General features: G+C 38.8%; 1 protein-coding gene across 2 annotated transcripts; it reads right to left on the reverse strand.

The window, feature by feature from the left end:
- Positions 1 to 1,916: 1,916 nt before the first annotated feature.
- Positions 1,917 to 26,235, reverse strand: LOC109996641 (oxysterol-binding protein-related protein 2). 2 transcript variants are annotated; one of them, XM_020650880.3, is made up of 14 exons: positions 26,134 to 26,235; positions 16,124 to 16,473; positions 13,888 to 14,014; positions 12,082 to 12,157; positions 11,023 to 11,157; positions 10,248 to 10,345; positions 9,796 to 9,978; positions 9,507 to 9,614; positions 8,724 to 8,813; positions 8,318 to 8,438; positions 7,866 to 7,991; positions 7,386 to 7,509; positions 6,886 to 6,976; positions 1,917 to 6,517 (listed from the first exon to the last, which is right to left on the reverse strand). In XM_020650880.3, the coding sequence occupies exons 2-14, from the start codon at positions 16,158 to 16,160 to the stop codon at positions 6,415 to 6,417; spliced, it is 1,419 nt and encodes a 472-aa protein (XP_020506536.1). In that variant the 5' UTR covers positions 16,161 to 16,473; positions 26,134 to 26,235; the 3' UTR covers positions 1,917 to 6,414. The 2 variants fall into 2 exon arrangements, with proteins under 2 accessions (XP_020506536.1, XP_029136427.1); XM_029280594.2 differs by lacking the exon at positions 26,134 to 26,235 and adding an exon at positions 21,993 to 22,124.
- Positions 26,236 to 26,875: the final 640 nt, after the last annotated feature.

A 26,875-nucleotide genomic window follows, 5' to 3' on the forward strand; every position in this document is an offset into this window, starting at 1 on the left:
CATGATGTACATTTTCCTGTAATAGGAACTGCTAAAGATGTTTTAATAGACAGACCAGAGGTCTTGGTGAAAGGGCCAACATCATTGCAAAATTTGCATATTTTGTGTTGCTGCTTTGGTCCACAGTTTGTCAGCCCTCTGGGGCCCCAAGCAGTTGCCTGCCTGCCTGTTGACAAGCATCGCTCCTGGCTACCACCACTGCTACACCTGCCAAAAAGCGTGAGGGGCAAGACAGGGAACTTATGTATTTCCTTAAAGCGGCCGAAGAAGCAAGCCAAATAAGGCACGAAGAAAACCTTGAGCAAATGAAGGCCTCTTGGGAGTCCTTAAAACCTATGATGACAGCCTTCCTTGACAAGCAGAAAACATATACTTCATTTGATATTTTCTATATTTAATTTGAAAGTTGGGATCATGTTTGTACTCAAGTGGTTACATAAAGGAAAATGAGAAGAAAAGATGTCTAAAATGGTTCTTTGTCTTGGTACCAAACGTTGAAATATTTTCAATGCAACTTTTGTTCACTACAAAATAGGAATAATAACCGTCATCTGTAATTTCAGAATAAACAGTTAGAAAGAACAGCCTGTTTTTTGGTCATTAAAATAACTACAACTGGGTTTTATATGACTGAAACAACGTCATCCTTATAGAGCAGCAAATAATGTAGTTAATGTATTAACTTAGGTTCACACCTCCAATTACCTGCCAAGCCCATTACACCTGGTCACCTCACCACACTCTGTTTGTCTTAGTTTCTTCTACTCACCCTCCCTTCCCTCCTTCTCCTCCCTTCCCTCCTTCTCATCCCTTCCTATTCAACTTGGAACATGTCTCTCTCATGTCTCTCTCATTTCAGGTACAGTCTGGGCTGTAATCAGTTTGGGTAGATTAATGCCTGAAACAGAACCCCCACTCTGAGTCTCCCTTTCGCCCGATCGCCGATCAACCTCCCAGACCAGCCTTAAAGACACCTACACATACATACTTCTGTCTCAATAGATCATACAAATTCACATTAAATGTATAAATGAATATTGTTGTGGAGTGGTCTTTGCTAGTGAAATGATTATTTTCCTTGTCGATTATCTGTTTCTTTTTTTTGATTAATCTAGTTATTATTAGTTTACCAGATCATTGTGACTGTCAATCAGTGTTTGCCAAAGCCCAATATGACTTCTTCTTTTGTCCAAAACCCAAAGATTTTCAGTTTTATGTAAAAGATTTGCATTTATGGAACTTGAATCAATTCAATTCAAAGTACTTTTTAATCACTATTCGTTTGTTTGATGGGCAGAGGTGCAGGAATAGAGAGCTTTGTCAAATGAAACGATCATTGCAGAGGAATGGCTACAACATTTCAGCATGTCATGGACATCGTTTTTGACTTGGCATGCTCATGACAGCTGTAACCGTGTGTTTTGCATTTTCAAGACCAAGATGTTTTTGAGAATTAAGCGTGTGGATGAGATTATTTTTTAAAACGGAGGAGGAAAACCTTGTTTTAAAAAATGTCTGCCCGCATGTGGAATAGCTCTTATTATTGTCAGCAGTTTTGCCTCTTTTTAAAAAAAATATATATCTTTGAATTCTTCGTACAGCTCCATCACCAGCCTTTTTACAGCCATTAAAAATCACATGCTCTAACTTTCCCCAACCTGGCAAACCAGGCTGGATTGTGTTAGTGGAAAGACTTAAGGCTTAATTGGGAGATGGCGCTGTTGTTTCTGCCTGGCATATTCAGGTGAGCATGGCTTTCGTTAGCTACATTGATGGAATACCTGCTGCTATTTCAGTCCAAGAAAAACCATTTTAACTTTTCCACCTGGACACAGACACCCCATGTTTATTTTCAGAGGTCTTTTGACTCGGTGTGTAGAGCTGTGCTAACAATCTCATATAAGAAGGAGACATAGTCAAAAACTGAAATTAGTTTTATTTTATTAGTAGACATTTCCCCTGTTGATGTATCTACCAAGTTGTCCACAGATCGGATATGACTCCCGAACTGTCCCCCACCTCAAAATAAAACATCTGGTACAATGTTCTCACCAAAAACGGTTTAAATACTATAAAAATAAATCAATTGCACAAAATAATATGCCATTTTGCTCGTGATTACCTCTGTGCAGCACTTGTACACATTTATTTATATATATATAACATCAACACCGTGTGATACAGTCCAAGAGAAGGAGGGAGAAACTCAACAGAGGAACCAACACTCAAAGCTTAATCTAGTTTAATGAAGGGAGCAAAGTTTTGATGGTTAGAGAACTGATGGTTTTTGCATTTTCAATACGCTTACTATGACAATCTCACCAGCTGAAATGCAGTCAAAATCCATGAAAACCTTTAAATCTTTAATGGGTTATTTACTACTGTAGCATTTTAAACCATGTTAATCTCACACTGCTCTGTTATAATCATCTCAAGTAGTGTTAGTGACCGCAACTCTTTCAATGAAGAGTCAAAAATACAGAAATGAATCATGTTGTGGTTTACACTTCAACACACAGTCTGAGTGCATACACACTGTATTGGTCCATAGATCAGACGGCATCTGTAAAAATGTCCACCAGTAAGGTCAAAGAAGATTGTTAACTTCTTAGTTTAGATGTTCTGCTCATCTTTAAACAGTATTTATTAAGAGAAAGGAAAACTTAAGTGCATCAATGAAAGAAACTAAGCAAATTAATATATTTTCTAATAAAACCTGAAATATCATAAATAACACACATAAAGGAGACAACACAAGGAAATGAAAAATGGAAACATGAAAATATGGGCACAAAGTTTGACATGGATGTTTAGATTTAAAAACACAAAAATGAAAAAAGTTGGTCCAAGATGTGAAACAAAGCTGGTTGTAGTGCCTACGAGTTCAAGTTATAGCGCTATCCAAATGTTTGGAATATGTTGATAAACTAAAAAAGGCAGCGTGATTATCTGACAATTTAACCTGGAACTCTTCGGATGCATGTCCAGATGTGTTGAAGAGATGAGGGGGGGTTAAAGTTTCTTCACAATGACACATCAGACACATACTGTTTATGTTGAGGAAGCAAATGTTGCATAGAGTAGGTACTGCGGAAAATAAAATGGTATTAATGATGTAAAGGTGACATTTTAACTTCTGTTAGGTGAAATGCAGGGATTAAATGCATTACTTTTTTTTATCTCTGTATATCGTGTACATCATGTAGGTTGGGCAGCGCAGTAGATTTTGCACTTGACTAAGTTTTGTAGAGGGGGTGAAATCGAGGGATACTGTTACATTCTTTCAACAAAAGTTCTTTCAAATTGGTATTTGCCGTCAAAAAGACAGATTCTCCCAAGTGCATGGAGGAGTTGCAGGTTATGTGAGGAATATTAAAGTGTTATGATAGCCTGTAGAGCTGATGGTTGGGTGTTATTTGTTCATAATGATTTAAACCAAGGATGAAACAATCAATATCAAATAAATGGGTATGGACATGTGAGTCATCCTCCAATCTCTGATTTTAAATGAACTCTTCCAATCTGGTTTTATTATAAACACTCCAGGTAGATTCTTTTGATAACATTATTTTTTTTCCTAAATCTGGAAATATAATATCAGAATACATGAGTTTGGATTTCAGCCCCAAATTGGAAAATTAGATTAAATTCTCGGATGGATTGAAGGGGAAAATACTGAGAGTTTAATATCAAATGATCTTATATTTGCAACATCAGCATATAGTGTTAGAGCAGCTGTAGTCCAAACATTAGCCGGGTTAAACATGGATTTTGTTGAACATGCCCAAACACACCCTGTAGACAGGATGTCTCATTGAGCTTAGACTTTTTATGCAACAGACTGTTTCTGTGTCTGTACCTTTAAATGCAAATTAGCTGTGTTTGACCACGCCCCTCTCTGGAAGGGGATGTGGCTCTGGCTTTCTCGCTCCATGCCCAATTGTTTACAGTGAGAAGAACGACCCAGATGACAGAACAAACACCTAGCTGTGGGAGTGTCACCCACCTGGGGGAGGGGTTACTGCCCCTTGTCAGGAAGGGAAAATCTCCAAACAGTCTGTTTAAGAACACATTTTCTGAAAAGTGGAGCAGGCAAAAGACAGAGAAGATGGGCTTTCTCATAATTGGGGGATTTGTAGATAGACTAGGGACACATATTCGTTTTAGAAAAACATGGTGAAGTGTATTTTGCACAATGTGACTTTTAGTTATTTAAAATTATAATTATTGTGTGTGCTTTAATTCATCTGGATAGGTTTTTTTAACTATTAAAATTAAATTTGCTATGGACAGTTTGTACCACAAAAGCTTACTGTTGTTTGGTGTTTTCTAAAAAACATGACATGCCTCTTCAAAACAACTTTACATCTCTTTTTTGTTGCTTTCTATTCCATTTTAAGTCTCTGTAGTTATCGTGTGTCTGTGGTTTTTCTTTTAGCATCCATGTTTGAGTCATGTTGCTTCTTTCTCTCTCCCAGTGAGCTTGTATTCCTTAGGGTGACCTGTTGTTTGTGGCCCTCTGGATGTGTGTTTATTAACCCAACCATTCCTAACATCAAATCCATCTGGGCAGCAGAAAAAGCTAATCCTCAACATGTCACATTATACTACACCGACATGAATAACGTTTTCTTTTTCATTCAAGCGAAGATTGTGAGATTAATAAATGTTAAAGAGTTGAAGAGTGCCATTGTTAGATTCACATCATTCACACAACAACTGTTCACTCTCTTGTAGTTAATATGGCTTTAAGTGTCTGTACATATTTAGACATTCAATCACATGATAAATGTGCATGTATTACTTTCATTAACTTGCGTGTTCTTTTATCCACACTCGGTGTCACAAAGGTTGTGCTTGTGTGTGAAGTGGGTATTAAATATACATTTTAAAATCCGTTGATACAGTCATTTCGAGTTTAACTCTGTGGGGGTGAATTTAGACTTCCAAGTGCAGATGTTCATGCACATGCAGACACAAACCTTTCGATTTGGTCTTCTTTTTTTTTTTTTTTAGATCCACCAGATTCCTGCTCTAAACTCAGATAGGTTTCTCGTTAAGTACCTTTGAGCAGGAGACTGAACCAGCATGAGCAGCTTCAGCCAGACTTCTGACCTGCCTTTGGAGGAGAAAACAGAAATATATCTCTAAAGTCTTGGACATGAGACAACTTCCTCAGAAGATGTACCACTGGGAAGATGTGAAATATGAAGCCATGTGAGTAAACATCAGCTATGACGTATGAGTAGCAGGCAGCACGGTTAGACAAGCTGCTTTATCCAAGCTGCATAGAAACCTTTAGCTTTGTGGTCTTAAACTATAGCGTTAATGATTCTGTACATTTTTACTGGGAGTAATACTAAAAACTATTCTTACAGGCATACAGTAGCTAAAGGTCGAGTGTTTGGAAAGTCACAATTCTGATCACTGCTCAGACATGTCACTGAACCTGTGCCCTATTCATTCTTAAGTTTCCATGTGGTTTCTTAGATGACCCCACAAAGGCTGCACATTCTTCTCTTCATAGAGGAAACATCCATTCCCTAGTAGCTCTTTTGATTTATTTGGATGCATACACCTCAAGCAGAAGGTCATTATTAGGGATATGACCCATGAAGACCAATAAGCTTATGTTTTTATTAGATTTGTCTTGTCCAATTTGGCTAGAATTTATTTAGAAGTTTGCTCTTTAAAATCTACAATTTCATCTATATTCCTGTAACGAGTGTTTGAATGTTTCCACAAGAAACGAAGCATCCTCAAGTTCCATCCTCGAGGGGATCTTTTACATCCCTGATTTCCCGTTCAGTAGGTATCCTTCCATGTCCAAAGCTCCATCACTGTGATTATTACGTTTTCTTTAATTGTGTTTTCTTATTTATATCAACTCTTTAATGATGTGACTGTGGCCATTCGGGAGCTTGGCAGGTTCCTCCAACGATTTTGATTTTGAATTCCACATTCAGGTTGGATCTTGTTCATATTTTTCCCCCCATATACAATAACTTCAATGTACAATTCCTGACCACTCCGTCGTGTCAAAGATAAAATTGTTCTTGTGCTTTTGGAGACACCGAAGCAAAAAGATTGAAAAGGTTTGCTGGTCGTTACTTGAGAAAACACGTAAGAGAAGAAGGAAAAGGTTTAAATCTTTTGAATTCTGAAAAAAAAAAAAAAAAAAAGACACCTGAAGACGCAGAAGACACAAAGCAGACCGTTATTTGAGACCGCTATTGACAGAAAGTGACCGGCAGTCGGCTCCTTTGTAGGTCCCCTTGATCCGTCGGTTTACAGACGATGATGATGATGGTGATGAAGGATGTGGAATGGAAACGGTTATTTGAAACCTCTGTTTCTCTCCATTTCTTTACAGGCAGATCATTGCAGGTTGTGGAGGAGGAATGCTAACGGCTATCAGTAGATGTTGGGAAGATCTTGGTAGTTCCTATTGAAGTAGCCACCAGTGTAGAGCCATCCCTGGGAGCCGGTGTACGGGTTGGTGCCCATCTGGAACCACCTGAGCAACAGACAAACAGATTAACCGTCTGCAGAAACCGCCTGCCTAATGCATCACAACATGTTTAGCACAAACCCAAACAAATGTCTAAGAATGGAAAACTTAGGTTCAGTTTTAGATTTTTCAAGTTTCTACTTTTACTCATGAATTTGTGAAATCACTTAAAGAAATTAAATAAAAATTAAATAAATTGAATAAAAATCAAGTTTAGAAGTCAAGAACTATATTCCCGGAGGTCAGATGGAGGTCTTATGCCGTATTGCATAAGGCATAGCATCTGATTGTCAAAGCCTGAACACAGGAATACCTTTTGATTGAAGACTTGAGAATGGTCAATCTTAGTGTGCATGTGTATGCATGTTTCCTACCTTGTAGACCACTCCTCCTCATTCTTGGCTCTCTCTTTTCTTGATGTTCTCTGTTTCTCCTCCAATCTCTCCTTCTCCTGGCTGGCCTCATCTGCACACACAAGAAAAAATACACACACACCGATGTTCATGGATTAAAACATTAAGCTAACGGATCATGTGAAGAGTGCAAGAAAACATGTACAAATTTAAGGTGATTATGTTGATTCATATTGAATTATTTGGCTCTAAAAATCACGTGCGATGGCGACACAAATCCAGCAGATGGCAGTATTGTCATGTTATTGTCTATTTGTGTTCAATGAGAAGTTAAGACATGAAACTTTCAGACACATTATTTTCAAAAAAGTTACTGGAAGAGTACTCTGAATGTCAGCTGTAACTTCTGATTATACTTTTGTTTCTCTTTCTGTTGCACTTTGACCCAACAAGACAATCGGATGTTAAGCCAAACAAAAACTAAATTTAACACTGATACAGGATTTTTTAAATCAAATTACCCATGTTGCCATTCTCCATGGCTCTTATGTCAGGCCTGAAGCGACAGTCTGTTGGGGCCAAGATGGCTTCCATGCCAGGGTCCAGCTCATTGAGAGACATTGCAAAGTTGGTGAAATTGTACATCTGGAGAAGGAAGAGACAGAGAAAGGGACATATGAGATGTTTGTTTGATAGGCTTGAGAAAAACACACTACTTCTTTTTCATAAAAATTGTTCTAAAAAATATATGTGCTGAACAACTGATAAACATGACAGAGTATCAGCTCTGATTCTGTCAATTTAAAAAGCTGATGACTTGTATTTGCCTCCTGGCTTGCATGTTTATGAATCTATCAGATCCCTCTGTATTGGACAAGCTACAAATGATCAAAGTATTCACAGGGGTTATTAATCAAGGGCCTCCTAAATGAAACATTTCTTTCTACATGGCTCTGAACAACTCTTTGGGGTTTTCCCTGAGTGTGTCTTCTTTATCATACCTCAGCAGAATGTGCTGGTCTGGGGTCTATTCTCCACAGCAGGGTGCTTCCTGGTACGACAGACACCGTCTCCTGGACTTCAGGCATGTCGTCTGCATCATCATTGTCTGCACCCTCCTGCTCCTCCTGGAAGAAATCATGTTCATTATAAATGCTGTGTGAACAAAATGGTCAGGGACAAATCACATCTTACCAAACAATGGAAATGTCTTTTATACTGTCTACATACATGTATCGTCTATGTCACATTTCAGGGGAAGCTAAGCACACTTTTCACCTAATACACAAATACTAAATCTGAACAGCCAAAGACCTCAGCACTATTCAAGCCTGTTGGTTTACCTTAATAAGACCACACAGAAAGCTTTTGACAGCTGAAGGAAATCACAAAACATTAAATAACTGTTCAAATAAGGGCGTAAATGTAAAGTCTTTATTTAAGTCATTCTCACATTTCTTTGCTTCTTGGTGTCCCCTTTCTTCTCTGACTTCTTGTGGGCCTCGTAGGCTTGAGCGTCCACACTCCACATACACTCAGTCCACTTCCCATAGATGACACAGTGCTTCTTTTTACTGGACGGAGAGATGTCGACAGAAAACAGGAGGAGGAGTAGAAAAAAGCCAAGAGGCAGACCAAGAAAAGAAAACATGTGATTGTTGAACAAGGACAACGATACGAGGGAAAAGGGACAAAGAGGGGTTGAGAGGAAGAGTTGCAAAGAGGAGAATAAGAGGGAAAAGGAACAAGTGAGGAAGAAAAAAGAAGAAGCAGATCAGAACAACAACTTGTTAAAATGCTAAGATATATTGAAATATGCATAGTGTAGATCATGTAACATTATCAAAGTGAACTCTGACCTCTTATCCTGGATGTATCCCTCCACTTTGTGCAGCTCTTTGTAAAACATCCCACCAGGCTTGAAATTTAACACACACTTGTCTCCAGTGCTGCAAGAGAAAAGAGAAGGTCAGGAGAACTAACTAACATCCCTTCACTCGCTTATTTAAACAAAGGTACAGAGAAGCTATTTTGTAGCTAATTATGTAAGACAGGGATCTGACTGCTTCACAGCTGCGGGTGTGAAGCAGTTCAACTGTGTGAACATGACAAAAAGTGTGACCAAAATAAGGATAAGAAATAGCTCTGCAGAGCTTGACTGCATAAATAAAGATTTAGAAAATGCTGTAGGGGTAGTTAGCCTGAGAAGACGCACAGAGAGTAAACAAGCTGAAGTTTTAAGTATCAGAGTCAACACCGGCAGAGTGAATGAAGGCGCCGGGCAGGAATGCCGACCAGGACTATGAGCAACAGACAACCTTTATTTGAACTTCACTGTGGTTAAGCTTTCTCCAAGAATCGAGGGTTCAAATGGGTGCAGACTAGGACAGGATAGGCACTTTTTTTAATCATCTTGTGATCTCGTTATTTGGACTATTAGTCTGAAAATAATTACATTTTTAACTAAGATTTCATCAACTAAAGCATTAACAGAGAAATATATTTACTGTTCAATTTTGAGCTTCTGTCAAATACGGACTTGTTCATTTATTTATTTTTTGAAAACGTGTAGGTCATCATACTCCAATGTCAATTGTGCTACAAACAAACTGCCAACACTTTATAGACAGTAGGTAAGTTACCTGTGGTTGACTATTTCCACAGTGCCATACTGCTCTATCCATAGTTTGCCCAGGATCACGTTGTGTACACAGCAGAAAGGGTTACTCCATGTGTATGCCTCGTTGTGTCTGGAGGAGAGGAAAGAAGAAATAAAAAAGGAGGGATGAGAGACAATAAATAGCAAAGGAGAGAAAAACAACATGAAAGAATGGCAGACAACATTTTTTTTTAAATGACAAAAGACAAAAGAGCATGAGTAACTATTTATATGAACAAACACAATGATACCATCAACTCTTTTGGACTCACTTGAGTAGCTCTAGTGTGATGGTCCCTTTCGGCTCAGCCTCAACATTCTTTCCCCAGAACTTGAGTTTGGGGTAGATGGAGCCGTGGAAGACAAAGTCCCCCGCCAGGCTCTCTGCATGGAAGGCACTGACTGGGGGATGATGGGATACCTGCTCCGATACAAGCCGGAAACCCTGCTCCTCTCTGCAGAAGGAAACAGAGGAGAGGACACAAATCAACTTTTTAAAACCAGTTGATCTAAGAAAAACATTGATTTGTGTAAGTGAGCGCACACAGGTGTGTGTGTGTGTGTGTGTGTGTGTGTGTGTGTGTGTGTGTGTGTGTGTGTGTGTGTGTGTGTGTGTGTGTGTGTGTGTGTGTGTGTGTGTGTGTGTGTGTGTGTGTGTGTGTGTGTGTGTGTGTGTGTGTGTGTCTGTGTCTGTGTCTGTGTCTGTGTGTCCAACAGTACATACCTGGTAAGTTCATAGGTCTCTCCCAGCAGAGGGTTGAAGGGTTTTCCAGTTCTGTCCCACTGAGATGCAACTGCTGACACAGCAAAAGCAGCTACTGCCTGAAGACGAATAATAACAGATTATGGGAGTGAGCGTCTGTAACGTGGTGAGTGGGTTAAATGGTCATGATTACTCTCTTTAGATTTGGGCTTACTGTAGATCTGGGTTTATGTTCAAATAATTGTGTAAGCTAAGCAGTTTTTCAAGCAAGTTTGTAGATTGATGAAATGGTCATGGTCACTGTGTTCACATTGTGTGGCTCATGTAGTCAAAAAGTTTAATTTCATAAATTAACTGAGTTTTCACTTATTTAGTAACGGTTAGAGGTTTCTGGACATTTTCCCACGTTTACAGTATTAAAAAGTCTTTGTTGTGAATCTGTTTTGTTTTTTTAAAACAAGTAAAAGGACTGAAAACCAACATCCCTGCTAAAATTAAATATATTTTTTTAAAGGTAGAATGTGTCTGAAGATGGTACGGATATAATAACAAAAAAATGTAAAAGGTCAAAAACATGTTTATAATTTTACAGGTGATCACTGATGAAACACCATTTCTATCTCTCATGTGTTTGTGTTCTTCAGTGTGCATTGTGTTCTGTGGAGTGGTGAAGAAAAACCGCATAGAGTAGATGTGTGTGTGTGTGTGTGTGTGTGTGTGTGTGTGTGTGTGTGTGTGTGTGTGTGTGTGTGTGTGTGTGTGTGTGTGTGTGTGTGTGTGTGTGTGTGTCTATGACCTGCATGCGCTCTATGGAGTCAGACAGCGAGCAGGCTCTGTTGATGAGGTAAGTGTGTTCCATGTATTCTGTGATTCTCTGCAGGAAGCTCAGAGGTTCGTTGAAGGCGATGGGCATCGTGATCTTGGACAGCTCCTGTGAAAATCAAACGTGTTTAAGGTCTGAAAACATTTCAATATAAAAATATTCACAATGTTATTTCAAACTTCAAAGTAATATAAATGATATTCATCATGAGTTTGTAATACAACAGAAGACTTTTATTAACCAACCCAAAAAAAAAATAGTACAAACAAAAGTTTGGGAGCATGAAAAATTAAGCAGTAATTTCTGTTTTTGGAAGCTGTGGGCTTCTCTGTTGAGTGTTGTGAAACCACGCCCGCTCACAGGAAAGATGTGCCTCTCTTTACTGTCAAGAAACTGCCACAACCTGACAATGGAGGGTTTATCTGGCTGAACTATTTGACCTGACAACGACTTCCACATCTTTAGGAAATTTGAATTAACAGACTGCGCTGCTCTTCAAATTCTGGCATCCAGGGAAGACACACTTGCAGAATGATCATAGCAAGATAGAAAGCTGCAGACTATAATGTCAAGCAGGTGAACTGAAGATGCCAAGGCTCTCAATGTTTTTATATCACTGTAGCAATAGAGGGGCAGGGTTATGCTAAGGAACACCAGTGTATCATCAAGCCCCCCATTTGGCCCCGCTTAAAATAAATCTAAATGTAAAAATGATGAAAGACTTTCAAACAGTCTAAATTCATAATTTGGTCAAACATAGTTCTCAGTCTTCGACAAATTTGTAGCTTCTTTTTTCCAACGAAGTGTGTTTAGAGACCAATTTCTGATTTTGCTCTACACAGACTTTACATGCGATCAACTAAACACACAAACAGCCAATCCTAAATCCGACTGAGCTCTATGAAGGCCACTATTATGCAGTAGCATCTTTATCTCAGTCATCCACTAGGTCTCCATTTACAAAAGGCATCTGTCGTTTACTAATAAAACCTGTAGCATTCAATTTGCTATGTGAAATCTTTGGGTCCTCACCAGTCCGATGCATTTCTTCAGGATACTCCAGACACTGATGGTGTTTCTGGAGTACATGGGCGTAGGTAATGAAGTCCTGGGGGGGAAACAAAATAGAAATAAATTACAAGGTCTGAATGTAAAGCAGCAGAAAAAGGAGCACACTCAAACTGTAATGAATCTTCAGGTGCACGACCGCAAAAAAGGACTACAAGAAAACAGAAGAGTCAGCACACTCGATGTCCTTTAAACTTTGTATTATCTGGGTAGAGCAGCAGCGTACAGATCAACAACAGAGGTGTTTCAGCGCAAGTACAAAGTGACCTGACAACTAAGTAAAAAAAGGTTTCAAAAACAACAAAAAACAACTTTCTTCAAGTTCAACCATGTAGTTATGGTTTCTTATCTTCAGCATAAACACAAACATTGCCAGCAATGATGGTGATAAAAGAAACAGGGACAGAGAAAGAAAGAATAATAAAAATTCTTCCTTCCCTGATGTTGGCTGGCAGTAAAAAGTCTGATGATTATCAGCACCAAAAGTATCTCAGCTAACAAACTGGTCAGAATGAAAGCACAGGTTGTTGATAAGATGAGACTTTAGTTTGACAGGTATGCTACCTGGACTGAAGATGCATTAATTACCTCTGGCTCTCTTTTGTAGAGTGGATCCAGTTAAAGTAAAAAGAGTAGTGGGAATGTTGCATTCTGTGTGTCACTTAAAGAAAATATTGTACAGCTTTATTACAGAGATAATAATATTCTACGTCTTCACATTAAGATGAAACAGTTAAAGGAAATGTAGGAAAACGTACAGCACTTTGACAGACAGAGGGAGAACTTGGCCCCTGCACTCATGCACTATAGCAGATTCCTCCACCAGCTAAGATTGACTGAACAATGTCTGTTCATTGTCTTTTATTAGGGCTTTCACACTTGCAGATAACGCCTGATATTTCCGCTACTTCTGCACTTTTTTTAATGTAATGTCTTACCACAGGAGACCGAGGTGCTCTGACATTTCCCCCCCATTCATCCTTTTAAGCCAAAATCTGGATTACTTTTGTGTACTTTTCCTCAAAACTGTCTACACCAGCGTTGTGTATACTGAAATGATAAGTGACTCATAATCAAAAGCCTCACTCTCTTTTTTTTGTTAAAGCTGCAACGAATGATATCCAGCTCCAAAAAGAGTTACACGAGGAATAAATGTTATTGGTTAGGAAGGATACAATACGCCAATTATTCATGTAGTCAGATTTATAGTGGTAAAGTTTTTTATGTTGCTGCTACATACTGAGTCGTTGCAACTTTCATTTGTCCTGTCTGTTTGTTCTGGCCTTGAGTAACAAAACTCTTGATGCTGACAAAGTGTGGATTTTTCCAGAATCCACACCCTTTCCCTGAGATCTCTGGACTCACATCACTTGTGTGTATTTCCTTTAGCATGTGCTGAAGGTTATCTTAAGTGCTGTCTGTAAGCTGTCAACATGAATGGAACTGAAACCTTAATAAAAACTGAAATACAGCTTGCAGTCACCAATTATAAAAAATTAAAACTGAGTGACAGTTTATCTATTTAAATGAATGGCAATAAAAACTATTTGAATAATAAACAAACACACACACAACAACCCCACAAGCTTTGATCATGTAACATGGTTATATCAGGGCACTTAGTCGTAATGACTAAGAGTTTGGACCCTGCCCAGTGCATCAAACTGGTTTCAGTGGGAGGCTCTAATAGTTTCTGATGAAGACATAATGCAGAAACAAACCAACAAATAAACACTCCAGGAGGAATGTGTTGCAGGAATGCAGCAGTACCTGTGCTTCTTGATGCCGTTCTCCTGTGGCACTGATCCGTTGTTCTTCTGACTACTGCCGTCAAACACCATTGCATCTTTGAAACTGGCCTCTGACACCCCTTCGTACGACTCGTCAGAATCCAGGCCTGGGGGAAACAAAAAATGTGACAGGAGGTTATATTATAGGTTATATACTTTTTGTGGCAGCCAATGATCAGTGCAGAATACCTGCTCATTCACCACTGGAAAGCTGAACACCGTTATAGACAAAGAAAGTGCGGGGCTCTATAATCACTTGGCTCTATAATTTTACTGGCAGGTAGTTATGGGTCAAATGAGAGTTTTCTGTTTTTAAACTTTAAACAGCCCTATGCATTTTACATTTGCATACTGTTTTACATCAAGTACTTCTGCCTGTGTTTGACTTTCAAATTTTACTGACTGCCTGAAACTATGTAGACGGTCTAAACCTTTTCCTTACACAGCTGTGGCTAACTCCAACTCTCAGGAAGCGTTACGCTCAAGGATAAATAATCACAAACTGTACAAAAGATGTCATGGTGCAGCTATGTGTAGAGAACACATGTTTATGTCTTCTGATTCTGGTCTGCTCTACACTTGTTGTCTATGAAGCAGCATCAACGTGTCTGACAATAAAACACTTGTGTGTGAATTACCTATTGTATGTGGCAATACACTGCTGGTTTAAGTCTACATCTGGCTCTGAGCCAGGACAAGAACAAGGCATGTGAGTATCAGGTGCTGCAAGGTGGAGTTTAGGTGATCTCCAGGTGGGGCTTTAACAAAAGCTTAAAATAGATGGAAGGATTAATTATTATTTAACACACCTACTGAGCTATCACAGGTACGTCAAAGGTACTAGGTGTATTCAAAATACGTCACGTAAGCCATGTAAGCCATGTAAGACAAACATCTCACTCTCCCATAAATATCTTACATGGCAAAAAAAAAAACGATCAATACTGATCATCACGACCTGGTCAGAAAGAGGCGTTATTGTGTTTAAAGATCAGTAATATGAACATGTTTTTTTAGAACAAAAATCCCATTGTCTAACATCACAAGCAAAATTGTTTTTAGTGTGAGTGAAGCTCCTTTAACTTCTTGGTGTTTAAACAAGTGCCAAAGAAAGGATGTATACTCCCGAGTCAGACCCTGGAGTTGTAGTCGAGCTACACCTCTGACAAAAAATTCATAAACAATTCATGTGAGTCAAAGAAACGCTATAAGGATTAGTTTCAATGTCTCTTGTTTTTTTAATTAGCTAATGCATTAATATCAGACCTTGTCATGATAAACGGACTTGAGCTTGTACAACGCCGCTTTTCTAGTTTTCTAACTTCTCAAAGCGCTTTAACACTGCAGGTCACACCTACACATTCACACACTGACTGCAGAGGCTGCTATGGAAAGTGTCCATCATTAACTTATCCATTAATACACACATTCACACACCGTGGACATAGCAGTGGACGCAACTTGGGGTTAAGTGTTTTGCAGACATGTGTCTGCAGGCAATGGGGATTGCACCCCTGACCTTCCAGTTGAGACTCTACCGCTGAACCACAGTCGCCCATCATGGTAACTGTAACATTAGCATGCCTATGGGTGTTGACTTGGAGGATAGAAAGTCTCATCCTTCCATAGCACTAGAAATCTGAAACAATACAAGCCAATGGTTTTTGTTAATTTGTAAATCTACCTTCGCTAAGTCATGACCAGAAAATAAGGAATTAAGTGAGTGGATTCAATGATACTCCGTCCCTTCTGTGCTGGATACATTAGAAAGACAGTAAAAATTATGTTCTCATTGTCATTGAGCACATGCAATTAATTAACTGAACTTAAAGCGCTTTGGTCTTATTTTTGCACACACACACAGCTAAAAGACACCCACAGAAGTCAAATTGTTGTTGACATTACTGATCATAAGCCAAGGCAGAAGATCTCTGAATTATTCATTTATCAGGCTGGGTTTCGTTAGCATTAGGCTTTTATGATGGTGACACAAAACAAAAGACAATGACTTGTGCTCGGTCATGCTCTTGAAGCATAAACAATGTCACAATCCTAGTAAGATCCTAATTTACAAAAAAAAGTTACATTTACAAATATAAACTGTAGCAACGATCATTAGACCATATGCCTGTCTTCATCGAAGCAAAGCCAAATATTTGAGAGGTCAATTCAAAATGGAATTTGTCAGCTGACACACACTTTATTCACAGACTCACCTGTGACGGCGTCGAAGAACTCCTCTTCATTGCTCATTTTCTAGAGAAGAAGTCTAGTTATTTAGCAGAAATGTTCAACTCCTAGCACATGTTCTACTTGAATCCAGTCCCTCAGAGATCAGAAGATTTGTTGATGGAGATTCCTCTGGACAGTCACCACAGAAGCAGGAAAATGTTCATTAAAAATCCAGGGAATGTCCAATACTTCTTTTAGCAGCTGATGTGGCCACAGTAGGATGACACAAGGAGATGTCTGCTGTTTGATTGACAGACGGCCCTTGGACAGTTGATGTTACTTCAAATTGTGGTTTGTGTTTCCTTGAATTCTTAGAGGGAAATAAATTAGTAACCTGCAAAGACAAAAAAAATTGAATGAAAGAGTCGTCTTCCACCATCAAACCTCAGTTATCAAGAGTCTTAAGTCAGTACTCACAAAGAGACTTAAAGGGTCAAATATTCTCCTCCATTTCAACTAGTTTAAAATTAGTCTCAGAGCTCCCTTAAACATGTTTGTGAAGTTTCTTGTTCTAAATCCACTCTGATCCTGTATTTGATCATGTCTATAAACCCCTCTATTTCAGCCCTGCTCAGAACAGGCTGTTTCTGTGTCTGTAGCTTTAAATGCAAATGAGCTGTGTCTGACCATGCCCCTCCCTGGAAGGGCTTGAGCTTTCTTGCACCATGCCCTATTGTTTACGGTAAGAAGGCGGATTTACTGGCAGAACAAACATCTAGCTTTAGGAGTGACACCGCCTGGGGGATGGGTTACTTCCCTTTGTGATGTCATTGAGGAAAATTCTCCAAATGGCCTGTTTTAGCACACATTTACTAAAAAGTGGATCAGGCAAAAAACTAATTCAGGCTAGGGACACATATCAATTAGTGTCAGAAAACCATGGTGATGTGTATTTTGCATAACATGTGAACTATAATCAAGACTTAAAGATCTGAACACATCTTCAGCCTCCAATGAGTGCAAAAACTGCACTACAGAGTGAGGCTTGAAACAATACTTGTGCACGAACTGGTCCGTTTTTTCCCGTCTTATAGCCATACAGGATCTTAGCTGGTTAAAATAAGATGACTTGGAATCACTGCTTCATGTGCTAGTCATAAGTGTTGCGGTTAATTGTATCCTAAACTTTCAAGCTAAGAGTTATTAAAAGCATTTTTACGCCTTTCAAAAAAAAAACTGCTTAGTGATGCAGAGCAACAAGCTTGTTTATTATGGCCTACTGTGTGCAAACAAGTGATTATATAATCTGGACACCACCATCAAAAACATTCTTGGTCTTTGTTAACTTCTGATGGTACATTGGCTTTCAAATGTTGTAAGCTCAAGACACCCATCCCCTTACACTGAAAAAAATGTTGTCCTGACAACTTCAATGCAAAATACAATCCCTACCAGGCAACATTTTCTCATTACTGGTTTGTAAATGAATTGTTGAAGGAGTGTCAATTATCTCCCAGCTCATCAAAGTTGCTGTGTTTGTGTTTACATTTTTGTCAGAAAAAAATTCCAACATTATTTTCATACAAACCTAAAAAAATAAATTAACAGCAGTCAAAGTGGATCTGGGGATAAAATACTGTAAACGTTAAATCCAAAATTGTGTTTTGTTTTACTTTGTTTGAACGTTGGCCTGGGTGACCTCATGTGATAATGTTGTTGATAAAGAGAACAAACTGTTATAACAAAAAGTCCAACCTTGAGTTTTTGTTGTTGCTGTTGGCATGTAACAGAAGAAAAGAAAACTGTGTCTTGTCTGTCACAGGCGCTTACACTAACCAATCAAACCCAACCATCGAGTTTGGTGCTTTTCTGCAAATGACATCAACCAGCTTATTCCTGGTATAAACCCCATACTTAAACCATAAAAGTCCCAGATATTAACAAGTTCATATATGCATTCAATCCAGATAGAGTGAGTAGCCAAGACAGAGACACATTACCCAAACTCCTGCCTGCATCTTAAGAGAGAGTCACCAGCTTGTATTGCAAAGATGGCCAAGCCTATCATTCTGAATACTTATCTCACATCTATCTGTGCATCAGTGCTTCAGTACTCAATGTTCTACTAATGTCCTGCCAAGATTCAACCTAAAACCTAAGGTCAATGTGGCAACATGATGAACTTAGAACAAGCAACAGAGGAAAAAATGACACTCGCATTCATCACAGTTTTTTTTTTCATTACATGCCTTAGAGTATGAAGAGATGTCAGGTAAGAAGGGCTGCCACTGTCACCCGTATCTGCCCAGGAAGACACTATATATTCAGGCTCCCCAAGCAGCTTGGGCCTTGCTGAAGGGCATCTCTGTAATCAATGTAGGTATTTTTCAGCTACTAGTTAGGGCTGCTCAATTATGGCAAAATCCTAATCACAATTATTTTTATAGACATTAAGATGATGATTATTAAACACAGAAACACTCATTTGACAATATCAGCATCATATCCATCTATCAAATGTAAACACATGACACTTAAACATTCTGAGAACTTTGACAAACATGCAATAAATACAAAAAAGTCCAAAAAATGTATGATAATAATAATAATACTAATAATACATAAATATAAATAAATTAACTAAGTTTTGATGGTAGCGGTGCTCTTATGGCCAAATTATAACGACAAACCCTTTGTAACATTTATCTCACGTGACAGAACCTAGGAACAAAACAAGTGCAACAAGGCATGCGGCACAGTAACCGTTTAATATTTTATATTAAATATATTTATAATATATTTATGATCTTGTTTTCATGATTGTGGGTATCAGAATCAGCAGCCATAATTGTAACTGAAACTAATACTCTGTTAATTGCCCAGCACTACCACTAGTCCAAACTTTGTACTGTACTGGTTGATCCATGCTGGACTTGAACCAGCCATCCTACGACTCCCAAGGAAAGTCACCAAAGGCTGAGCTATTGCTTGAATGTCTGCTGATAGTTTACGATTTTAACAGTTGCATAGTTTCAGCGATAGGTAAAAATGTTTGTATGCAAAAAACAGAGCTGCTTCACAGAAATCTCTTTTGAGTCCCCTATCATTGTTTAAGAACGAACATGTTTAACCTTTAGGTCTTTGAAGAAAGCCAATACAGCTCAAATCTGATCTGAATGAGTTATAACAGGCTTAACTTTTACTGAAATAAGATCTGCCAACAGCAAGAACAAAGAGGCTTTACAGGACATTACATGTCATTATTAAAATATGAAATGGTCATTACGAACATCCCAGCTGTACAATCACCATTCATCAGTTCTCCGAATTGGAATTCTGAAATCCCCAGAGTGTAATTGATTGAACAAAAAGCCAGAAACTTCAATGGTCATAATTTTTAACCTTCTAGAAGAAAACCTGAAAATTTGATCCATTAGTCCAATGTTTGCATCTTTTCTCTGTGCTGTCCTCTGAGGGCTGACAATAACACAAAGCCAGGGCGATAAAAGATTAAGTACAAGATACACACAGAGAAAGAAAATAAGAAACAAGATCTGTTGCCATGTGAGACAGAGCCCAGCACTGAGCTACAAAACAGATGGGCACTCAGCCACACAAACACACATCTATTCTCTTAACATACCTACAATAATAGGTGACACACCTGCAGACCATCAGAGTCATCATCAAGTCATCTCCACATACACACACTGTAAGGACTCAAAAGATCAAATGTGAGGGAGGAAACTGTAAAAAAGATTTTATCAACCCTTAATACAATTAATAAGAAAAGGATCAGCTTTTTCATAAAATTAACATTATATTTATGACAAGGGAAGCACTTTAAGTTCCACAAAACTAATGTGTGATTGTTCACTTAACTTGCCTGAATCTTATCTGGAAAAAAAAAAACCTGCATTCCCTAACCAGTTGCTTCTTCGAAGCAGAGCTGAACATTTTCTATTGTAGAATTAGTTTCCAGGAACCCCTTGACCCTTTTGACAAAGCAGCAGGAACAATCAAGGAGTGGTTTGTTTAGCTGAAAGTCGATACATGGTCAAACACAATCCCTGAGGCTGCAACAGCCACTGGCTGTCACTGGTATTCAAAATAAAACACTGGATGATATAGAGGTGTTCCCATACCTAGGTTTTGTATATATATGTAGCATAGTGTAAATAAACATGGACAAAGCCTGAGTGACATCACCCATTGGTTTCTGATGGCTGTTTTGGTAGCCTATCCATGGCGGTTGCCATTTTAGAAATGCTGACTCTATCAAACTTTCTGTCAACCTAACATTAGGCAATGAGCTGGAGCTGAAGCTGTCTGTTTTTCTAATTGCTCTAAATCAGTATTAGAGGGTTACTTGGAATCAGCTGTTACACAACTTCAGCTATTAGAATTGGGAAGAAAAAATGTTATCAGAATATCTGTGTTGGATATTAATGTATTTTTGGGGGGGGGGTTTTTCCAACGTCCTGATACCCCGAATAAGTTTTACAATGAAATGAACAAGTATAACATAAGAAAGTGTAACAGTATTTATACATCTTACAAATAAATGACAGCAAGCTATGCACAAAGCTATGCACGCCTATGCAGTAGTAGAGGACCCCAGCTTTAAGTATGAATTAAAAGTGTCCCATCCCGTGTAGAGATAAGTCAGTCTGTGGTCCATTACTGGAGTACATGAGCAGTGATTGAGCAAGATTAAACGCTGCATCCACTGTTAACTGTATTAACAACAGATGGATGGACATCCTGTGGCACTTAAAGCTACGTGACCTCACACTTCATAAATCATGATACATATAGGGCATGGTTTTGATATGGTCTTGTATTTTACTTTTTTTTTTAAATCAGGAGATGTGATTAATTTCTGTGTTTCTTTTAATTTTGCATTATTTTGTTTTGTTTTCCTCTATTTTGTTTAATGTTTAATACAGCCTACCAAATGTCACAGGTGGTTCAAATAACATAAGATGGAGCAAACTGTAACTTGCACTACTCTCAGTTCTAAATAAATGAGAGAAATACAGAATTATGCATCCGGGCACACACACACACACACTTTATATAAATGGTTATGAGAGAAGCTTGATGCACACACACACACACACACTTTATATAAATGGTTATGAGAGAAGCTTGATGCACACACACACACTTTATATAAATGGTTATGAGAGAAGCTTGATGCTACCCTGGAGACGGGTGTCTTGCCTTTCTGTCATTTCCATTTCACCTCTGCAAATCAACTCTAAACATCCCATAATGACTACACAGTTAATTAAAAATAAAGCATGACTGTTGTCACACTGAAACCCACAGTTTGAGTACAACCACCTTCACACACTTAGAGTAACATTGTTTTTAGGACTCATTATGCATTTAAAAGCTTGCAGAACTTGTCCTCAAACGTCTCTCCCTAGAACTCAGCTGATTTTGTCAATAGTGACTATGTAGTCAGGTGGTGTCTATGGGGGAAATTTGAAGGCTTTGACTTCCTCTTTTCATCTCAACAACACAGAAAAACATCTTATCCAACATCCAACACTGTGTGTGGTGTCTTCTTTGTCATATCTGTCATTTTCATTTCACTATGTTTACGCAGCCTCGAAAAAAAATACCAAAATTGTGTCATATTCGGGAAACCAACACCTGACTGTCATCGTATTAGAGCAAAATAAATTGCGTTTCAGCTGCTATTAGCTTTCATGAGCTCCTTTTACAATACATTATAAGCTACATTTTCTATCTGTGCTGCCTGGGGTAACTAAAATTAAATTAAATCACAAGACTAGCAAGCAAGAGTTTGCATCTTTCTCAATGGCCCGCAAACAAGTTTTTAACAGAGTAATGGCCGCAAGTGTGAAAGTAGGGACTCACATACTCAATCACAAGACTTACTTTGTCCTACATCCTGACTCCAAATTTGAAAAAGAAGGTGCCAACATCAACGACATCTATCCTGGTTTGCAGAGGGAGAACTTGCAACCTGTCCGAGTCAGAGATTTAATAGCAGAGGCTGCAATAAAAAAATGTTGAAGACAAGAGGATACCTTGAGCGACTCCAGTACGCAGATAGCAGTTTAGCTAGCCACAGTATTTTCTTACCCAAACAGCTGATCTACAATGTAAAACTATAACCTGGAACACAGAAATAACACAGCTGAGAAAAACTCAGTGACACAGAAAAGTGCTGTGGGCTTTAACAGCTTATATTGAAAATTTAAAAAAAATCAGAGTATCGAAAAAGACCAAGTACTTTGAGTTTTCTGTTGTATCACTACACTGATTTACACAAGTCCCCCCCCCCCAAGCATATTGCAAAATGCTTCAGCTGAAATATTGTCAGGCCCATGTTGGTTTAAAGTAGTACAAAATGTATAGAAGACTACAAATACCGCCCCTCTACAAAGGCTGAAAATTACAAGAGCTTCCAGGTGGGGAAATCCCTTCCTGTCACTTTTCCCCTTTGTATCTTGTGTTTCTCCTACAGCCATATATGCAGAGGGAAAGAAGGATGAGACTGTGTGGAAATAAATATCGATCTGCGATTAAAATATGTTCGATAGAAAGAGTGAATGAGACTGGTGCAACCTTTAAATTGTATCAGTTATTCGGCCTTGGATGAGGACATCTGCCCAGCAGGAAGTTTATCACAAAACAAGCAGGATAAACCCTGTCCCACCCAAGCACATGCCAACGGGACGCACACACAGACAAACAAACAAACATCTATTGAACTCTTGTCAATTAAGATATGGAGACTCCAGGATGGGTAAAGCTATTATTTAACACAGAAGCTAATGGGGATTTAATAAACAAGCACGTACACACAACTTATGACTATACCCATTGAACACATATACATAAACTGCCTGAATCAATTGATATCAGTTCAATCAGAAGAGGCACGAGTACTAGTGTGAAGCACATGCCATCTGATTAGTTCATGTTAATTTAGTGGCAATTATAACATCACTTAAAAGCTGGGGAAGAAGAGATAAGCGAGGAAAATGTGGTTGACAAAGAACTTATACTGGACTAGAACAGCAACTCTGACTCTGTCAGTGTGATAATTCACTGGAACTTAAAGCCAACATATGAGCATTGCCATACTGGATAATGTTACGAACATAAGAAGGATTCAAGAATGAAAACAAGTGTAGAATTCAGCCTCTGTAACGCTCCCCTCATGTTCTTATCTGCAGGAACTCAATGTATATCCTCTGGGAACACAACACTGTCTCATTCTGAGCAGGATGCTGAGCACACAGTCGGTCACACACACACAAACCTCCATTCAGTGTAGCGTGAGTCAGCACGTTCCAGCAATACCTGCTGCCGGGAGGTAAAACCTGCTAGGATGAGTCTTACTTTCACACAGGTTTAAAGATAGAAAGTCTGCTCAGCATCTCACCTTCCTGAAACTTCTTTTATGTGTCCACCCTGAAATGCAAACACGGGTGACACTCCTAGCTCAGTACTGCATGTAAAACACACGCACAAAGGCAAGTTCTGTGATCAACATTGTTTGCGATTCCACCCTGTTTTATGATTGGTTCAGCTAGTAAAGCACAGTTTGGGCAGATTCTTTTTTTTTCTGAGAGGTTATCAGGACAAGATAACCTTTGAATTTACACGGAATAACATTGTTCTTGCCTTCTTTCAGTTGTTTTTTACCGTGGTGCAACTCTCACAGATCTCAGAAAATAATGATCACACAGTTTCATATTGAAGAATTACTGATCTTTCAATAATTTCATGCCCAACACACAAAAGGCCAGATCTTACAGTTTATCCATTTTAGCCCAACATGCACTCCCTGTGACCGTGAGCCAATCATAGCAGAGCAAAACAACACACTGCCTGCGTAACAGACAGGCTCCTAATTGGCTGCTTGTTACTTTGCTCTATCATAAATTATACAGTATTGCTTCTCTGTTGCCTGGATGGTTGCCTAGATTATTGTAAACTCAAACTTTGTCTTATCCCCATGTGGAACCAGCACACTGCAGATATGACACACACAGAAAGAAAATGAAGTCCAGTGTAATGAAGAGTGAGAACTCTCTCAGTGCCTCTTCTTTAAATGCTTCACACAGTTACTGATCGTGAAGAAAACATCTGATTTTACAGGCAGCAGAACTTTGAAATCTACAGTAATTATTTCGCTGCATCCAGATATATCTCAAATCCTGAAAATACATGAGAAATAGTCAATTTGACCTCTGACGTTAAATCTGCTTTAGCCTGTGTCGGCACTGCCATCACTGCAATATCCCTCTCAACAGTGTTTGAGACATGCCTTACAAAATCACTTTCCTGTTCCCTAATGTAACTACAGGAACTCAAACTGAAATGCCCTGCAAGGTGTTTACAAAATCAACACTTAAGGCAACCACCAAATACAAACATCTCTTATGCATGCCGACCTGTTTCACTCTACTGTTCTGTCGGATGGAAGGCAGTCTGTTGATAAAATGTGATGCTCCCCTCTCAAATGGAGACAATTTCCATAGCAACTAACTCAGGGGGCAATTAGGGCACCTTTGGGAGGAAGATGTATAACAAAATGACAACAGCTGTAATTCCAGGGAGAACTGTCTGGCGTCTCATGTAATGTAAGAAACCAGCAGCTGCCTGCCTTCCCACGGACAGCAAATTGTTATTTAAATCATTAGATCTTTAATGTTATTGTCATGATTTGTACTGTGTATGACATGTTTTTAAGTGGAATATTTGAAGAGGAATACAACAACTTGCATATTTTCATGTACAGTATAGCGCCATAACAAAACGTTTTTTTCAACAATTTTTTTAATAGTTTGTAAGAAAATGTTTCTTAATTAAAAAGAAAACATCACGTGTGGAAAAATACAAAGCAATAAAACTGCAGCTCAACTCTTGTACTTTATCTCTCTTTAACATATCTCCTGTTAATGCTAACAGGATGAAGTATCCTTTATTTTATCAAACATCTGTCTGCACTTTCGTGTGTCATTGTAATGTTCCTGAGGTAGTCAAAATATTTTTTGCATAAAAAACAAAATTATAGAAGTGTCTATCCTAACTGACTTTTGTCTGTGTTGTACTTTTCCGGGGGAATCGTCACCACCATCTGAGGTCAGTTGACGCAGCAACACAATCTGTGCCCCTGGGGGACATGTCTGCTCAAGGAGAGCCTGCTGTGTCAGTGAAAACCTTGATGTCAATGACTTACAGTGCACCGACATTAGAAGACAAAGCTGTGTTTAGTCTGCCCTGTGGGTCACATCTAGATAGAGGTGGAGAAACAGGCAGGGGAACATTCCCACTGTGGCTGAAGTTGTAAAAAGCGATAAGCGGTGGCTTTAACCTACGCATGAGGTAAGTGCTGCTAGTGGCATAGGTGTTTCATCGCTAATCTCTCTAAACGTTACCAAGGGAGTCCGAGGGGTTTCAAACAGCAACCTGTCTCTCCTTCTCTATTATAAACTCTTCTTCGTCCGTCCTTTGCTCCTGTGACTCTTAGTAAGTCTGCCTCACATTTTACCTTTGGCAGATTAGAAGTGACAGTCTAAATTCAGAACTTACAAGTATTGTTTTTTTTTGGACAATAGAGAGAGCGAAATGACATAGAGTAGTTATGTCACCCACGGAAAGCTGTTAACTTGTCCTCACAACTATGAAGTGCCCAGACTAACCCATCCCAAATGCTATGCTAACGTGAACAGTTTTCTTGCTAACATTAGCAAATTACATTCTAGCAATGAACTGGCTTGCGCATTTTAAACTCAACCAACCCCCTGACAACAATTTAAAATAGGGGCAAGGCAATTAAATAGGAATATGTGGTACCATATTAACAAACACACTCACACCGAGCTGACAGCTGACAGGACGCTGTGGAGCCTTTTGACAGCTAGCGGTGATGGCTGAAAAAGTAAGCTAAGTAGCATAGTTAGCAACCCTCATTGTCATAGTACACACAAGGGAAAGCAAAATGTGTGGCCTTGAAAACACAACAGAAGAACTAAGACAAAAAAAATGGCTCTGGTCTTACCTCGGTGGTGTGTGGAGGGTGTCAAGTCCGGAGACATGAGCAGAAATTAGTGTGTAGCCTTCGGTTGACACAGAAGCGGAAGTCGTTTGTAATGTGGGCGTGGTTACACGGATGACAGACATAGTTGGTAGCAAATCAGGTGTAAGGCGTGGAACTCTTTACCACTAACCAAACATGTTGATTGGCTAGTAGAAAAGAATGGATGTTTTTAACCAATATGTTCTCTTTTGTGTTTCTACGGTAAATATTAAGTTCAGCATGATTTGTTGACATACAATCGCAAATCTCAGTTATGATTTTTCGGAGGTTTTTAAAACTTGACAATGAACGCCGGACACCAATGATATCGTAAGGCACCTTTTTACACAAAACACACAAGTTAACATCGTCTTAGAAAAGGTTACCTTTTCTTTGTTTTACCACCATTGATATTGCTGTCCTTTGGATAGCTGGTGTTCATTTCAAACTCTGTGTATGAGACATCAGCTTTGCCATTGTGTGGTATCTCCTTCATCAATAATGTAGTTTTTCAGTCATTGATATGTTTACAGCTGGCTGCCTGCTTTGAGAGTAACACAGGCATGGTGAGCAATTAGGCATCTAGGCTACAGTGTCAATATTAGCCTTTCTTTTAACATGCTCTTGTTTGTGTGTCACTTAACTAGATTTAAATGTGTGGTTTTATCATGAAGAGGCTTCCTGCATAATTTAATGTCCCTTTTGGTTTCTTGTAGTCTATCTC

This window comes from Labrus bergylta, chromosome 12 (genome assembly GCF_963930695.1).
Source record: "Labrus bergylta chromosome 12, fLabBer1.1, whole genome shotgun sequence".
Lineage (NCBI taxonomy): Eukaryota > Metazoa > Chordata > Actinopteri > Labriformes > Labridae > Labrus > Labrus bergylta.

Bases quoted from the DNA above. Each gene is read 5' to 3' on its own strand.
- LOC109996641 (XM_020650880.3), bottom strand. From the start codon at position 16,160: ATGAGCAATGAAGAGGAGTTCTTCGACGCCGTCACAG. The intron at 12,158-13,887 runs GTACTGCTGCAT...TTTCCCCCCCAG, and splicing joins AACGGCATCAAGAAGCACAG to GACTTCATTACCTACGCCCA. The intron at 9,979-10,247 runs GTATGTACTGTT...TTCCTTCTGCAG, and splicing joins GAGACCTATGAACTTACCAG to AGAGGAGCAGGGTTTCCGGC.